Source organism: Choloepus didactylus, chromosome 1 (genome assembly GCF_015220235.1).
Source record: "Choloepus didactylus isolate mChoDid1 chromosome 1, mChoDid1.pri, whole genome shotgun sequence".
NCBI classification, from domain to species: Eukaryota; Metazoa; Chordata; class Mammalia; order Pilosa; family Megalonychidae; genus Choloepus; species Choloepus didactylus.
In genome coordinates, this window is record NC_051307.1 from 217,018,102 (window position 1) to 217,035,458 (window position 17,357).

General features: G+C 39.3%; 1 protein-coding gene across 1 annotated transcript in view; it reads left to right on the forward strand.

Moving 5' to 3' along the window:
- The first annotated feature begins 992 nt into the window (after positions 1–992).
- SYNPR (synaptoporin) overlaps positions 993–17,357 on the forward strand; it is a 317,015-nt gene continuing 300,650 nt past the window's right edge. The window contains exons 1-2 of the mRNA XM_037799593.1: positions 993–1,202; positions 1,317–1,382. Coding sequence (XP_037655521.1) covers positions 1,185–1,202; positions 1,317–1,382 — 84 coding nt within the window. The 5' untranslated portion in view covers positions 993–1,184. The remainder of the gene's footprint in view (positions 1,203–1,316; positions 1,383–17,357) is intronic.

Below are 17,357 nucleotides of genomic sequence, written 5' to 3' on the forward strand. Positions count from 1 at the left end.
AAAAAAACAACACCCTTCACTAAGATTAAAAAAAAAAGGTCTGACTGAGTAGAAGAGGGCAGGTGGGGAGGGGGAGTCAGAGCCCTATTTATGGATCCTAATTTAATTTTGTGGGGCTTAAATTAAATTAGAGTCCTAATTTGGACTCAAATTTAATTTGGGAGGCTTGGATTTTAGAGGACCTCAGTAGAAAGAGCGTTGAGTTTTACACGTACCTGAATTGCAGTCCCTGTTTAGACCCTCAGCAGCTGTTTTTCAGCTAATTCAGCTTCACTACGTCTGTATTCTACTTTTTAAACCAACATAATTTGCACCTGACCATACACAGTGGCAGTAAAAATTATCTGCCTGGTACATGACACCATATTCAAGATTAATTTGTCTCCCCCTTTCCCCTCTAGCCCCGTTCTCTCTGTCTTCATCCTCTCCAGGCTAGGTTGGATGTCCCAGGTGTGTACCCCACAGCACCTGTGCTCACTTCCTGACATCACTGTCCATCCCTGACCCCGTTTGCCCCTGAGAGAAAAGGCGGTGCTTAGCCTGTTCTTTGATGTATCCCCAGCACCTGGCACTGCCTGGCCACGTGGAGAACGTTCCATAAAGGCTCGAGGAACGAACAAGTCAACAAATAATCCCTCTTTGGTGTTCAGAAGTCACTAGAACTTACACACCTGTCCTGTATACAGTGCAGTGCCTTTCCCGTTTCTGGAAACCCCTTCTTCAGGGAAGCGCCGTCTTGCCGATGGTGCCAGTCCGCTTTCCCCCAGTCAACAGCCCAGAAGTTCCCCGGGAGCCTGAGGGCATCAATGTCTGCCGGCTCTGCCTCGCCCACCCTCTCGCCCTTCCCTCTGGAGCTCTCAGCTGGCCAATTACAGCCTTCCCCTGGCGGCTTGAGTTTCTCTCCTCCCAGACTGCCTCTCCCCCACCCCAATTCGTCCCTCCCCGCCCCTAGCTCTGCTCGCCTTCCCGGCGCGCTAGGTTTCCGGAGCGCAGAGCCCAGCGTTAAGGAGCCGGCGCCGGCAGCTGGGTCTCTCCGGCCCCCTGCCCTCGCCTTCCTGCTCTCGGGGCCTCACTCCTCGGGCTGTTCCGGAAGGGGGTTCTGGCCCTGAGGACGAGGACGGGGTGTCAGTCTACTACATTTTTAAAGAGAACGTGTGGGTGAAAAGACCGAGCGAGGAAGAGCTATGGACCCTGTGAGTCAGGTAGGACAGACCTGGGCAACCGTCTGATGCTGGGGAAACCTGCGGCTTCGGAGATGCGCCCCCAGCCCCTTCCTCACGCGTTTTCTTTCTCTCTCTTTTCTTTTTCTCCCGAAGCTGGCCTCCGCGGGCACCTTCCGGGCGCTGCAGGAGCCCCTTGCCTTCCTGCGAACGCTGGAATTGGTGAGTAGCCCTGTGTGTGTGATGGGAGTGGGACTGAGGCAGCGAACGATCAGGGGAGGAGAGGACGGAAGGTGCCCGCTGTTCAGTTGTGCTCAAAGCCGGGGACTCAGCCCCCTTACTTCAATCCTCCCCACTTCCAGAGCCAAGATACCGTATGTTCCCGGGTGGCGGAGAAGGGACCGGGGGATCCCGCTTGGAGGCGGGAGTGTGCACGAGTTTTTGCAGGCGCGTACCCGAAGTGTTATCTCACCTCCGTACTTGGGAATGCGCAGGGGCTGTTGAAAGAAGCGCCCTCGGGAGATGGGGAGAGGAGCAGATGGACGAGCTGTGGTTGGGCTGGGGGACCCCTCGCATGGGCCTTTGCGGGTGTGAGAGGATGAAAGCAGATACCCAGGGCTGAGCTGAGGAGCTGGAAGCCCGGGGCCAAGCTCGGAGAGATGGTGAGCACTGGGACGGCTCCTCGCCGGGACCGGGGTGCTGGAAGCGCTTTAGTCAACTGTTTTGCGGAGCTGGAGCGAGGGATACACTGGGAGGACTGTTGCAGATGTTAGGGTGGAGAGAACATCCTTCCCTGTTAGTTTCTCTCCTCTCACCAATCCTCCAGGGCTCTTCCAGTTTCTCCCAGAATAACCTACCAGTCTTTTTTGTGTAGCTTTCTTCAGCGACTGAGAATTAGGCAGTTAATATTACTCTAATGTTTTGTTCCTTTTTAAAACCGCCCTGACAGGCTTATGCTAACTTATTTATGGACAAAGGAGTGAGGCACAGAAATGATTACCTCACGATGCTAACAGAGCCGTGTCAGGGTTGTTGGCTTGGATGACGGTTATTCAGAGTGAAATCTGCAGGTCACACGTTCCCTCTTGCTAGGAGCTCTGAAAGGCAAACGAACATATCTGAAGAGAAAGTTCAAAGCCCGTCATGTAGCATTAATCACTGGCCCTAACCCCGACTAGCTGGGGAATTATGTAAGTGTGTTCTGTGCTTCCAAATCTTAGCTCCTAGGGCTTGTATCTGGTTTTTGCTATACAATTGTGCCACACATTTACATGAATGATCTTCAGTTTCTTTCTCCTGTTTGTAGACCTGGAAAACAATGCATGAATATATTGATTTGACATACATCAAGGTGGCCTTTGGAAGGCTTGAACTAATGGTTCTGGGCTGGCTGTTCTAAAACTCTTTTCCTTATAGCCAAATTAAATACAGCAATAAGTACTCACAGTCCAAAAAGTTTTCATTTAGTTTTCTCAGAATTCTACCCTCATTCAGTCAGTCATTCAATAAGTATTTGATGTCAAAGAGTAGTTTTTTTGATTAAAAAAAGAAAAAAGAGCTCCACTGCCAAGCCATTATCTCTCAAAACAAAGTTCAAAGATCTGATATCATTTTCTAACATATTCTCATATTGCTTCATATTATTGCTTACCTAAAATATTAGTATATGTTCTCTCCAATCCTGTTGTTAGCATTTCTTGCCACTATTCACCACACAGCCTCTGCAGGTATATTTCAAAGTGTGGTCAGCCAGGACATACTCAGGTGTGGACACCAACTAAGATTACCAAATAAAAATATTGAGAAGGTGGGTACCCATTAATCTGCATTTTAAACATGCTCCCTGGCTAATTCTTATGCACTTTAAAGTTTGAGAACCACCATCCTAAGTTCTGCCAAGTCTCCCCGAAACCCAAAAGTGCATTTTACCTTGGTGTCTTTGCTATTTTTGCTCACACTGTATGGAATGCCCTCACATCCCAAATGTAGAAAAGAAAGAAGTTTTCTTTTAACTTTAGTTTAAATGCTTAAATGTTAATTACTCAGTGCAAACTTCTTTCATATTTACTCCTTCCCCTTTCCTCTACCCAAACTTGATTGCTTAAATTCTTGGGGATTCTGTTACATTTTATTCATTCTATTAGAATAGTATTTACACATTGCATTATAGTTGCTTTTTTCTTGGTGTGTGTTGGGGGAGGATAAAAAAAGATATTGTATTTGCAATCTTTCCTCCTTTTCTTCTAGGCCTTTCAGGAGGAAGTGCTTTTGCTTGTAAATCAATTATCAGACTCTCATTTTTGGAACAAAACCTGAATAATGGACAAAACTAATGAAAACAGACAAATTAAGTTGATCTAAATTAAAAAGAGCTAAGGTAGAGAAATGGAGCATGGAGATAGAAGAAGGCTAATTGTTTACAAAATTTGAACTAGTGGAGAAAGGGAAATAAAATATGTTTTGTATGCATGTGGTAGGGTGGGAAGCCACTCTCAGGTGTCTTTCGCTGTAGAAGAAATTGACAGAGTGTGAGAGAGGTTTTTTTAAAAAAGGATTTCAAACAAGTTTTGTGGTGTGTTAACAGTACCTTTTTTTTTTTCCTTTAGACATTCTCATGTAAGACTAGAGACTATTTGAATTCCTTTCTGTCATTTTTGTTGGTGTTGGGCTGTTTCTTATAGTGTATTTCCATGCTGAGATGTTGATATTGGACCTCATGGGAATGCATATTTATATAGGTTACACTTGTACAGTGTCTGTATCACTCAGTCCTTGACATTGGAGATCATATTTTTATCATTGCATCTGTAGCACCTAGAAAAATTGCTAGCAAATCTATTTACTCATGAATGTTATATGCACTGAACAGATTTCTATTTTTTAACATAATCACCAGTTTTTAAGGTTTGAAAACTGGGAGAAACCTGTACTGATGTCACTTGGTCCTTGTCATGCTTTGGGCATAACCTTTCCTCAAGTGTTAAAGTTCAATTCAGTTTGTATGATTTAAAATATGTATAACACAAATAAAGAATAAGTATCCACTGATTGTTTTTAGCATACAGTATATAATGAGGGAATATTGTCATTATCATGATATTATCCAGGCTTCCCTGCTTTAGTCTTAGAAATTCTGTGGGCATATCTACCTACACACAGTGAGATAGAACACTCATTCATTCAAAAAGCATACCTGAACATACAGTAACTTCCAGGCACTGAACTGTACACTGTGTATACTATGGTTATCCAAAGTGACATGGTTCTTACCCTGTGGAGCTTCCAAACTAGTGTAAGAGGGAGAATATCTCACGGTATGTTTACCAAAAGGATTCTTTGGGATCAAAGATCAGGTCAGATATTTGAAAGTGATATTTTCGGTCTAGATTTTCTGGATAATAGCCTCAGATAATAGCCTCCATTATCTTCTTCTCTAATAAAGAACTAAGGCAAAGAGGCATTTTACTTTCATTTTTGATGTATTTTTCTACCCTTACCATTGCCATAGAACAGATGATTGTTTTATAAAACTTCAGTAAGTACAAATAATAGTTTCAAAGAGGCAAGAGTTAAAGAAGAAGTCATATGCTAGCTTCCACCAGCAGATCCTTTCAGGGGGTGGTGTAGGTTTGTGGCCTGACAATGAGGTTATGGCCAAGTCCATGGTTTATTTTACTCTCAATACCCACCTCTCAAGCTAGATTGTGAGTTTGATCTTCTAAGATCATGTCCTTAAACATTCAAATTTATATAGAAATGAAATCACATGAGGAGGTGGAACAGGGAAACGTGTTTTATAAGACACAATTTTAAAGCCAGAGGGAAATATTAGATTCAAAACTCAACAAACATCCTGAGTAGCTACTATGCATATGACTCTGTAACGCCTTTCTATAATCAACTTCTCAGTCATCCTGGGAAGTGGGAACGGTCAGTCCCTTCTTACAGATAAGAAAAATGTAGAACCAGGGAGAAGTTCTAGATCACATGGCTATCAAATGGTAGAATTTAAGAATTGTGTTTCTTGGGGCCATCGCTTAGTCTATTTTCCAATACACTATCGTTCCTCTAGCCCAGAAATTTCCTTTTGTGGATGACAAAAATGAAGCCTAAAAGGATTAAATAGTTGTCTGAGAGTAGTAACTTTTTCAACTGCTCCACTTTTGCTTCCTTTTCTTGACTTTCTTTAGACACGTTTTGAGTGAGCACACATATTGAGTGTGTTTTTTGAAGGATATTCATTGATTCTGGCTATTATCTATGTATTCATTTAAAATTAAGAATTCATCTGATCACTTAAAGCTTGGAACAAAAATTGATATTCCAGATATTCCATAATGTTCTTTGAAATCAGAAGATGCTCAACTGCTGTTTTACTCCGTATGTTAAAATGCATGCGATCAGGGTTCACTGTTAAATTATGTCTGAAGTCCGAGTTCTTCATAATTGTATGAGGTGTAATTTATTTCTGTGGCCAAAGGTGCCATGATTCTGGGATTAGCAGTATAAATCAAAGTGGTTCTCTGCTTTTTAAATTTATCTACCCTTTCAAATTTTGAATACTCATGGAATGAAGAGGATTGACTTTTTTGGATAGCTATAATGCTTTTGATCATTCTATACAGTAGTGAGGTTGACGTGGCGTTGCGTTTAGGGAAAAATATATTGACCTTAGAGGTGTACAATCTGCAGGTGTACAAGAAGCTGTATGAACAGCTCAAAATAGTCGCTCCAATTTGTGAAGACTGGAGTACTCAGCTGTATATTATATCTGTATCTCCTTTAAGAGTGTGATCCCTTAGATGGCAAAATATTTGTCCTATTTATTTCTCTGTTCTCCACCAGTGCCTGTCATAGTGCTTGGCAAACAGCAGTTGAGCAGCAGAAATTTTAAATTGAGAATGACAGAGTCCTAAAGATATCCTGGTTTCTAACATTTCTGGGGAAGTTTTCTAAAGCAATGGAGAGCAGTTTCAAAGTTGGTCTAGGTATGGGCATTAAGCTAAAATCCTTCTTTTCAGTATTTATGCTGTAGAAATAAAAGTGTATGTTTGGATATATGTTCAAGGATATTTATTGCCACATCATTTGTAAAGGAAAAAACTGGAAACAATAAGTCCATTAGTAGAAAAATTCTTAAAGTGTGATTCATGCATATTCTGAAATATTATACTGCAATTAAAAAGGAGTTAAATGAATATGCATTGACCTGGAGTACCAATACATGTAACTGTATTTAATAAAATTATTAACTGGAGAAATTGATTTTCATTCCTTTAATTGGCATATGGAAACATTTATTCAATCAGATTTCAAAATAATATATAGAGTATAATACTATTTTTGTAAAAAGAAAAAAGTAGTTCTGCATGTGTGTAGGTGTATTTCTACAATCATAAAGTTTAGATTTATGCCACTGACATGTTGAAATTGTATTTTCAGAAGAGTATCATTTATCTTATGGTGGGGAAAAAAGGGGAGAGGTGAGGGAAAGTCATGGTGTGCATGAGAATCATAGGCATATCACTTATCCATGGTTGTACACATGAGCAATTCTTAAAAGTAACTCATACTTTAAATTATTTCCTATGGACAGACTATGTGAAATGATATTATCTCTAAAGACATCTTCCACTTTTGGATTTTATAACCTTAAGGGGAAAATGCACTTTATTATGTGTTCTTTCCTTCAGAAGAGCTCATGGACATAGTAGAATTTGAAGTCTAAGTAACACATAAAAGTAAAAGTCAAGACAAGGGAAAAAGCTTTACCCAGTTTCAAAGACTGTCAGGCAAAACTCCCAATTTCTTAAGCTCTACTTAAATGAGGTCAGGGTACTTTTCAGTAGCTTTTGGTTCAAAACAGGAATTCAGGACACAGCACTGACTCTGGTGGTCCATTCCATTTATTCCTTGATGATAAAGTACATTCAGCAATTCTCTTAAACCATCCCTTGGAAATGGTAAAAAAAATATCAAATTTACCAAATTTCTCAGACTTACTCTGAAATACCAAGTTGCTACAGTTCTCCATTCCATTTAGCACTGATCATTTCCTTCTGATATTGCTACTTCAGAACTTTGCCAGTAGGCCTTCAGTTTACTTTTTTTTCTTTTTCTTAAATTATATGTATATTTTTTAACACATCCTTTCTTTTCTCCACTACTTACAAAGCTCTGGATTTATATCTTTATGTTTATGTGTAACAGATTGTGGCGGACCAGAACCAGAATTGGTACAGATGGAAAGGCATCAAAAGGAATTAAACTTTCCCAAATAATGTTTTTCTTGACTTACAGTCCTGTGACACAAAGCTGCAGGTCCAAATTCTTCCCCTAGGGAATTAACTGCTCAGTCAACTTGCCTGCTTCCTCTAATTCTATTTCTTTGAAGTCCCCCTAGTTTTACTATACATTTCTGTTATAACCCCAGGACTTCATATTTCTATCTGCCTTTCTTTCTGCCTCCTTGCCTTCTCTAAGGAAGCCAGCCAGCCAGAGATACAATGTATCTAATATATGAGTATAGATCTCCTTGATTTAAATAGAATTGGTGGCATTTATATAATCTTCATTCCTGAATCTAAATTCTGAGCTGAGTTTCCCAAGCAGACAGCACACTGTGTACTTGACATGCATGTTCTTGATAACAAAGCATTTCAATAAAATATAAAATAATAATACCTACCATTTTCAACTCCTAATGAGAGAAGTAACAATAGCTACCTTTGTCTTGCAGGTTTCAGATGAGGCACTATGTTAAAATGCTTTCCATACATCATTGTGTTGAATCTATATGTCTCTAACATCCCCATTTCACCGGGAAGGTCGGAGATGTTAACGCACTCATCCAGGACAAAACTGTAGGAAATGGAAAAGCCAGTCTCTTAAATGCTACCCTCTGCTTCATCCAGTGCAGTAGGCACTTGTCATATCTTATCCATAATTCTCAAGGAAACTTTGAAAGGCAAAAGTTTCTTATTTTGCAGTGTTTATCTTACCTAATAGATACATATTCGAGGCTTTTTCTGCAAATGTTTGTATTTAGAGATGAATTCAGTAGTCATCAATTGTCATCCAATATTCAGCTTTAGTTTCTGTTGGTTATTAATTAGCCAAAGTAGATAGGTTCCAATTAAAAAACAGTAACTTTTCATTTAAAATATGTAAAACAGTTTGATTATAAAGCCAGTTATTTAATCTCATTTTATAAAAAATTTTCTTTTTTTATTAAAAAAGAACATAACTTTTTTTTTTTTCTGAGTATAAACAAGCCAGGGAATTCTAGCATAAAATTTATTTAAATCTTCCATTGAGGGTCTGATGTAATTTCAAAGCTGCTTTAATGTGGGTTTAATTATACCTTTCTAGCCTCTCAATTAGTTTCAGAAATCATGTGCAATTGGAATATGAATCAATAAACACACTTTTTGGAAAAGAGCAACTCCCCTGTGTGCTAATGGATTCCTTCCTTAATGCTTTTCTGAGTTTATTAAGCCAGTTGGTGCTTGGTTCTAAAAATACAGAAGAGAGAAGTGTCTAGAATATTGAATCCAGATTTTATCCTTTATCACCTTGGTGACCTTGGACAACCTCAGTAGGCTTCCTCTTTCTTATCTATAAAATGAAGCTAACAGTATTTCCTATTCATGTGATTGCTGTATGGATTAAATGAGAGAAAGTACTTTCCATGTAAAGCAACTGTCACAGTGCCTGGGCTTAATAAATGATTATAAAGGTGACGATGATGCTGTTGATGCAGCAGGTGATTCTGGTGATGATGAAAAAGGTGGAAGTAGAAATCCATCAGAGAATAATTTAGAAAATTATGGCTGTCTTCTTGCAAGTTAGGGTTTGGTGAAGCAGTGAAGAAAAAATCTGTATTCTTACTTGCTCAAATTTCAGCCCCTCTATCTCTACACAACAATGTGGAGGGCTCTCATGCTGCATGGCTGTTTTTACCATAAAAGGGTGACCCTCCAGGGACTTGCTTCTTGGAATATTTGCATTTCAAAGAACATCTCAGAGAGAGCAGTGCTGAACATAAAGGAAGTCTAATGGAGGCATTACATGCTCTTGATCCTCAGGATTTTTTGTTGAGGAGTGAGAAAAGAATTTTCCTGCCTTTCTCAAATTATAATCCATAGACATTGGTTACACTTGAAAGAATTACAGCGTGTCTAAGTAAATTCCCCAGGGTGAGGTGATGGTTCTCATAGGGTCAACCACAGGCAGGCACTTACCCCACCCTAACTCCCAGGTGCCTCTAGGAGTCTCCCACCTAGAAATATGGAAAGAGCACTGGACTCATGCTCAAGTAGAGAAAACATCCTTAGTTTTCTGGTCCCCAGAGGAGTCATATCTCTATCTCTATCTCTCTATCTCTCTATCTCTATCTCTAATCTCTCTCACCAAGGTATAGTGGTAGAGTGTTATTGTTTAGTAGAAAAATAATACTAGAAAGTCTTGAAGGAATGTCTATGCAGAACCATAACATTCCTTCAGGTCTTCATCTTCTGCGGGCATGTATTTGACCTTGCCAGCATTTGCAATCATTCTTGTTCTTCTAGGGGATTTGTCTCTTTGAGAACGTAAGTCTCTTCCCCTGAAAATTCGGGACACTAGCACTTGCCTACCTTTCCATAGTGTTGGAAATTTTAAGTGAGATCAAGCAAGTGAAAGCACTTTGTAAACTACTAATGTCCTCCAGAAGGAAAAACTAATTGTGGTCGTGATGATGGTCTAAGTGACTCAGGAAATATAAACAATTTCTCTTGTCTAGTGAAGGATAGGGTGACACGTGAAGGATAGGGTGAGATGTGAAGTATATGTGCCTCAGCTCCCCAAGGGGCTGAGTCCTCCTTCCCCAAATCTCCCTACTCTCCAGTCTCAGCCCCAGTCTCTTTGGCCTCTTTAGAACCTTTGAGAAAGAAGTTTCTCTCCAGCTTAATGTGATGAATCACCAAAATTTGGGGGTCCACCATCACCCCTTCTGGCTCTCATGCTGAAAGCCAATTTCTTGCTCTATACATGTTTCACATTTTCTTGTGTGCTCTTGGGGCCTTGGTAGTAGTTCTTGCTGGTCTGATGGACTTTTGTACAAACTGCTTCCTCTGCCTGGAACACTCTCCCTCTCCCCTCTCCCCTAAGCCCGTGTAACTGGCTAATTCCTCTTTTCCTATCAGGTGTCAGCTTAGATGTCACTTCTGCTGGGAGGATGTCCCTGAGTAGGGAGGTCCCACTCGATGAGGTCAGCATCTTGACGGCCCCCAGAGCACTCCCTCTAATGACTTGTTCACATTCTAGCTCCTCAACCAGACTAAAATCTCCATAGGGACAGGGATCTTGTTTGTTTTGTTGGCATTCTAAGCATATAACACAGTAATTGGCACCTTAGTAGACCCAACTCTAGACATTCACAAATCCCCTAAACACCCAGGTGAGAGGCGCTTAGTAAGTATCTGTTGGAAGTGAGGGGAAAAGGGAGGACCAGAAGAGAATGAAGAATGAAATGACTCCTAGAGAACACATTGGATGTAGAGTAAATTTCCATCCTGATCCCCATTGTGAAGAGGAGTTGAAGTACTCTCAAAGAGACCATTGTTTACCATCAGTCTTGGTTACTGGTTAGATTTCATTACTGGGGAGAGCAACTTGTGTGGGCTGCTTCATGTGTCAAAGAGGAGGGCTATGGTAGGGATGCACATGGCACAAGAAGGGAGGTGAACTCTTAAAGAAATAAAAGTGTTAAGAGGAACTGAAATGGGTTCAGGCTCAGGTCTTGGGGTTCAGGGCGGTGCTTAGAATGGCAGAAGGATGCCGCTGTTACTGTTTCTTGGCTGCTGTCTTGCGTGCCCTCTTTGTGTCTGTTCCCTTCTGCTTCACATGTGATTTATTCTTTGCATGACTCTATTCTGACATCCTAAGAGAAGGAATGGGATTGGCTCACCTAATAATTGTTTCAGTTTGGACACAACGATCAGCCCTAGGCTGTGTCATATGTCAATAGCCAGGCTATGGACTGTCTGCCCATGTGTCAGATGCCCACTGTTAGTCCTGGAGCATTGGGAGGGAGAACCCTTAAAGTCATAGGATTTGTAATCCTGGCACGTATCTGGTAGAATAAAAATGATTTTTTCACCAGAACATCTTTGATTAAGGAAGAACTGGTTATCTTCTCAAAGAGAAATCATTGCACCTTGAGGTTTTAGAATTGGAATTCCTGGAATTATCTCTGATTTGGGGATGGTTTGGTAGATTTACACTGAGTTTATCCGAAGGGTTACGGTGTTGGCTCTTCAGTACATGTAGCTCCACTTGCGTGTGCCATCTTGCCCATCTGCTGAAATGCCTCTTCCTCAAGGAATGGTGGGATTTTGCTGAATGATGAGACAGGCCATTTGCAAATGAAAATATATTGTCTCAGAACTGAATGCACTTTGCCCTTGTTCATATATTGGTAAGCTAATTTAGCATTGGCCTTTAATGTTACAAGACTACATTAATTACTACATTAATTATTTTCGTGTGTTCACTAATGTGTTAGAGAGTTGAAAAGCACAAACCTTGTATTTTTTTGTTTGTAATTTAAGATGCCTGTCCAACTTAAAATTTGTGTACTAAATGTTTACTTATACAAGAGTTACTGGCTTGCCTGGTGGCATAGGTACTGTTTTAGGAAGGGGAGGAGAAGAATTGGTTGACAAGTAAGAACCCTTATGAAAAAAACTGGAAGGCAGCATGGGGCTTGCAGGAGCATGGGCTTTGGAATGAGCCTTACGGTCAAATTCTGGCCCTTGGTTCCATCCAGGGCTCACTAAACAAGTTACATAATCATTCTGATCCTCAGGGTCCACAGCCATAATAACCAACTCTTTCGGTTGCTGTGAGGACTAATTACAATAATATTTGTAAACCCCCCAGCATAGTGTCTGATACATACTAATATTCCCTAACTGTAATTGGGAAGGGGGTGTTAAAGATGATATCCACAGATGCAATTATGCATTCATAAAATTTCTAGCACAGTTTGGACATGAAGTTTGCTCAGTATTGCTATTATCTCCTCATTTGGGAGAACACTGATTGTGAGATCATCTTAAGTATATACAAATAGTATTAATACTAATAACTAGAGACAATCACTTTACTAAGAGCTATACATATATGATTTTACTTAATATCACAGTTACCTTAAGAAAGACTAAACAATCCTTTGCTACAGATATGGAAATTATAGCCTGGAGAGCTCAAACTACTTGCTTTGGTCACATAGCTAGGGTGTAAGAGAGCCATGATTTGAAATTAGGCAACTGAATGCTAGACTACACATGCCCCTAACATTTTCTGCAGTGCCTCTCGTTAATATTGATCACTCCTTACCAGGGACAATACATAATTTCTTCTTTAAAATCATGTCTTCTCATCCCTAATTCAGTTCCCTTTCTACTACCTCATGCTGCTGATGCACAAATCAGAATTTAAATAGAGATGTCAGAACCTTCTCAGGGATCCTCTTATTTCTCTTATTATTCCTTGAGATAATTTTACTGACCTTGTGTATCTTTTCTAACAAAATTTTCATTCCCTGGTCTATTGTGTAAAGAACTGCAAGTCTAGGAAGGTGCTTTTGAAAATACCTATAAATAGATCTGTAGACTTCAGGAAGGATCTGGATATTTAACAAGATTATAAACACTTAAATTCCTTTTGGATGCTTGGTAAATTACTAAGACAAACAGGTTTTGTCAGGGATGCATGAGAAGCAAATAAATTTTGGCTGCTCACTGTGTGAGTGTATGTGTGTATATGTAGCCATCCTTGGATTTTTTTTTTTTTATTTTGAAAGAATCATGTGCCAAATAACTAGACATGTTCCCTGTGGTTTTAACAGGAAGAGCTCACACATCCATCTGGTCTACCATAAGACTGCCTGCCTGTGCTTTCATGCCCTCACTTCACCTGATAGTTTTGCCTGCACCTAACAGACAGTTGGATTCCCTGCTGCATTCTCCTTGGACCTGGAATCCAGAAGAATTGAGAAGTACAGGGTTAGAATGGAATAAGCAGTTATACCAGGAAATCATTAGGCATAAACCTCTGTTCTGAGGGAAGACGGGAGATCCTGGGAGACATCTGAGCTGGAACAGTAGGGACAAGTAGGGATCATGGCTGTGATTAGAGCATGCTGGCTTTGGAGATACACACATTTGGGCTACCTACTGACCTTGGCCATGTTCTTGGACACCTCACTGAGTTTCGAATTCCTCAGAGAGTTTACCTATATCAGTGATGTGTTTAAATGATAAAAATAAATTAATGTCTGAGAAATCTTGGGCAAATCCCTTTATCTCTCCAGCTCTCAGTTTTCTAACCTATAAAATGGAGGTAATATTACCTACAGAAGAGATTTATGGAATACAATGAGCTAAAAATAAGTTCTCACCAGAAGGCTCAGTAAATGTTGGTGGCCCCTGAATAGAAAACTAAATCTCAAGTATCTGGGAATCTTTCCTATAAGAGAGAAACCTGATGGGCTATCTTTAATATTCAGCTACAGCTGAAGACTGTTTTCAGTTGTTTGAGGAAAGAGAGAAGGTATATTTTCATGTTTCATAATCATCTACTAGAGTTTATTTAAGAACTTTTTTTGTCAGACTCACAGATATTATTTATGAAGCAGTTGAAAGCAAAACATGATTTTTATAAGATCAACAAAATCACCCACAGTATTTATTTGAAATTTACTTTAAGAGGCGTGCTTTGTTGGTTTATTTTAAAAAAAAAAAAGAATATGTGTGAGATTGTTAGTGGCATTGAACTCTAGATATTCTGAGAGAAAGGCTGTGGTTATCAGCAATAGTAGGTAAATTCAAAATATAAGCACTATAGTTTCTCTATTTTTTGAATTTAGATTATTGGCTGCTGTTTTTAAAATGAGAGAGCCATTCCCGTCATTCAATGATAGAAAGAGTATTTGGGTTTGACTATCAGCTCCTCCACCACTGAGTGTGTGACCCTGATGCATTATTTAACCTCCCTTAAAATGGAGATAATGCTAACTAGCACACGTAACTATTTCATTAAATGAGACATTTGCACATACAGTAATGGCACATAGAAAGTATCTACATTTAAAACATGCTTATTTCCTTTTTGTCCCTCCCTGATATTTTTTATTTTAAATGTATAGAAAGAATAAATTGGAAAATTTAGACTTTTGTTTCTCTAAAAGTTATTTCTCTTCTTTCTCTCCTTCCTTCCCTTCTTCTCCTCATTCTCTGTCTCTCTCCCTCTCTCTGAAAGGCACATACACAAGTATAAACTCACATGCATTCTTTGTACTAATGGTCATAAAGAGCAAGTCCACATAACCCAAATGAATTTCAGAGGGACAGCAAATTTAGTCAGGTCTTGCTGGCAAGGAAAGAATTATTGGACTGGTGTGTCAAGCCCTGGATCAATGTCCAGACACATTGGAGCCCCAGGCTGTTTGTAGGATTTGGCTAGGTAACCACCAAATTTGTGAAGCTATTTTCTAGAGGGACTAATATATTTCTTTATTTTAGAAAAGACAAAATCCCCATAAATTAATTTAACTTAATGAGAGCTTCCTATGTGCCAGGCTGTACCATATGACTGCTACCTACATTATATGCGTGGTTTCATTCAAACCTTACAATGACCCTATGAGATATACTTGCCCAAAGTCACACACCTAGTAAGTGAGAAAGGCAAGGATTTCAAGCCACATCTGTCTGACGCCAGAGTCTCTGGTTCTCAGCCTTCACAATCTCCTTTCTTTCCAGGCTATTCTGCCAAACCTACCAAGTATATTTTTATTTGGGAGTGCGTTTTCAGTCATGCTATTTAGTGCCATTTTTATGCATAAATAATGTATGTTTATTGCAAAAAAATGACAAATAAGCAAAAATTGGTAAGTAAAAATTACCCAATGTCCTTTTACTGACAGATAACTGACATTGATGTTTTGAAAAATATACTTTCAGGAATTTGTATGTACATTTTTTCTTGCAAGAATGGGTTTTTAGAATATATTTTGTTACCTGCTTGGTTTTCAATGTGTTGTGAATGTATTTCCACCTTTCTGCATAATTTCGATGGCTGCCTATTATTGCATTGTACCTCTGTCCTGTAAAATATTTACCTAAACCCTCATTTTGGGAGTTTTCAAATGTATATTACAGTATTTTAAAAAACCTTGCCAGGAACTCCTCCTAAAAGATAATGATTTACTTAGATAAGTTTCTAGAAGCAGCATTGCTGACTCAAAAATTTATACCTTTTTAATGTATTTTAAACAGTTGCCAAATTACCCTCCAAAGAGGTGATACCAGAGTGGGTGTTACAGGTAAATGTTTTTCCAATTTAAATGAAATGAAATCTTTACTGAATTTGTACTTCTTTAGATTTGTAATGAGATCGCACTATTTTTTCATAAGATTGTTGATATTCTTATTTTAATTTGGAAATATTTTAATGAACAGAATGGATTTATAAAGCCAAGGATGCGAAACTCCTGATGCTGTTCATGTGGACTTTTTATATAAGCTGCTGCCTTAATCTTTCTAGATCAGTGTACTACTCCACCATTTTGAAAATTATTTAGATTGCTTTTCTCTGACTTGGGTAGGAAGGCAAATACTGAGTCTTCCTTCCTCTGAATCATTATGTAAGCATAGAGTTGTATAAATTTTAGGATGCCAAAAATGATCACTGTTGTTATAAATCTTTATTAAATCATTATAATTTTACCATTCTGTTTGTATTTTCTTTCTAATATTATGTATTAAATTTATTTATCACAAGCAACTTATTAATTTACTTTGAATGACACTCATATGTCTTGGTCCATGTTCAGTGCCTTCCTGAAATGTGCAGCTCATGTATAAATGTGTGTGGTGACTAATGTACAGAAATTTATATCTTACATCATTCTGGAATTGACTTGAGACATTTAGAACTTTAATAATTCTTTTGAGGGAAGGTACGAGTGGATGGAGTTTGGTTGTATCATCTAAAGAATCCTGAGCCATATCCAGCTTTTGATTATAGAACACTCTATCAATAAAATACAGTCAGTAGCTGCCTGGTGCCTGGGGCATTTCCTTGCTTTCTCCTGACTGTGCTTTCTATTAAAAGAGATAACATGGTTGCACTCTGCCTCGGCCTATCAAATTGCTATTTTGGGGTACCTTTGCCTCTCTGTGAATTAAAATAAGAGTTGTTAGCATTCATTGTAGAGTTACTGTGCTCTAGGCCCTTTGCTAAGTGTGTTCTTCATGTTATGCCATTTAATTCTGACAACTCTATTAGAATGCATGCATCACATCCCACACACACACACACACACTTTAGGCGGGGAATCTGAAGCTTAGAAAAGTAAGTCATGTTTAAGTTTGTACAGTTGATAACGGCAGCACTGAGATTTGAACTCAGGTCTACTGGGCTTCACATAGGGTTTCCTGTATGCCTAACTGTAGCAGTTGTTAAGAAAAAAATTCTGGTCCACTCCCAGGATCTGATTCCTTTGTGACAAACCATCCTAGACATCGGGCCTGCTGTCCATGGTCCTGAGTGTAACCAAGACTGATCCCTGACCATTCAGCCAGAAAACTGGTACCTGTCAGGGCAGGTGGTTTGGCCAAACATTTATTATTTGTTTCAATTTTCTGGTGAATTCTGTCAAAATGATCTGTCCTGGACAAGCTGAGCAAAATTCTTAACTTCTCTTTGCAGTTCAAAGCAAAATCTCTCTTTAAAAAAATATTTTCTGTGAGTGTACTTGAAAAATCATTAAATGAAAGGATAGTTTTAATTTGACTTGAATTGATCATTTTTTATTTGTATAAATCAGAACCCCAGTTTTCTCCACAAATGGTGGAAAATTATTAGAGACCTGGGATTGGATGTTCCCTGACTCTTCTATTTTCATGAATTTTCTCGCATCCTTCACCCACCCCTCCCCATCTATACTTGTGAAAATGCAAAATCCTTGAGCTTGTAAAATTTTTCTTGTGTTGTTTTGTTTTGGGAGACATTCAGCTTCCTCTCCCGTATTGGTTACCCTGTCTTTGCAGACGCTGCGTAATGTGCCCAAGACCACTGAGTAAGTGAATGTTGGGATAGAATGCAAACCCAGGTCCACTGGGGTCCAGTAGGTAGGATGTGAGGAGG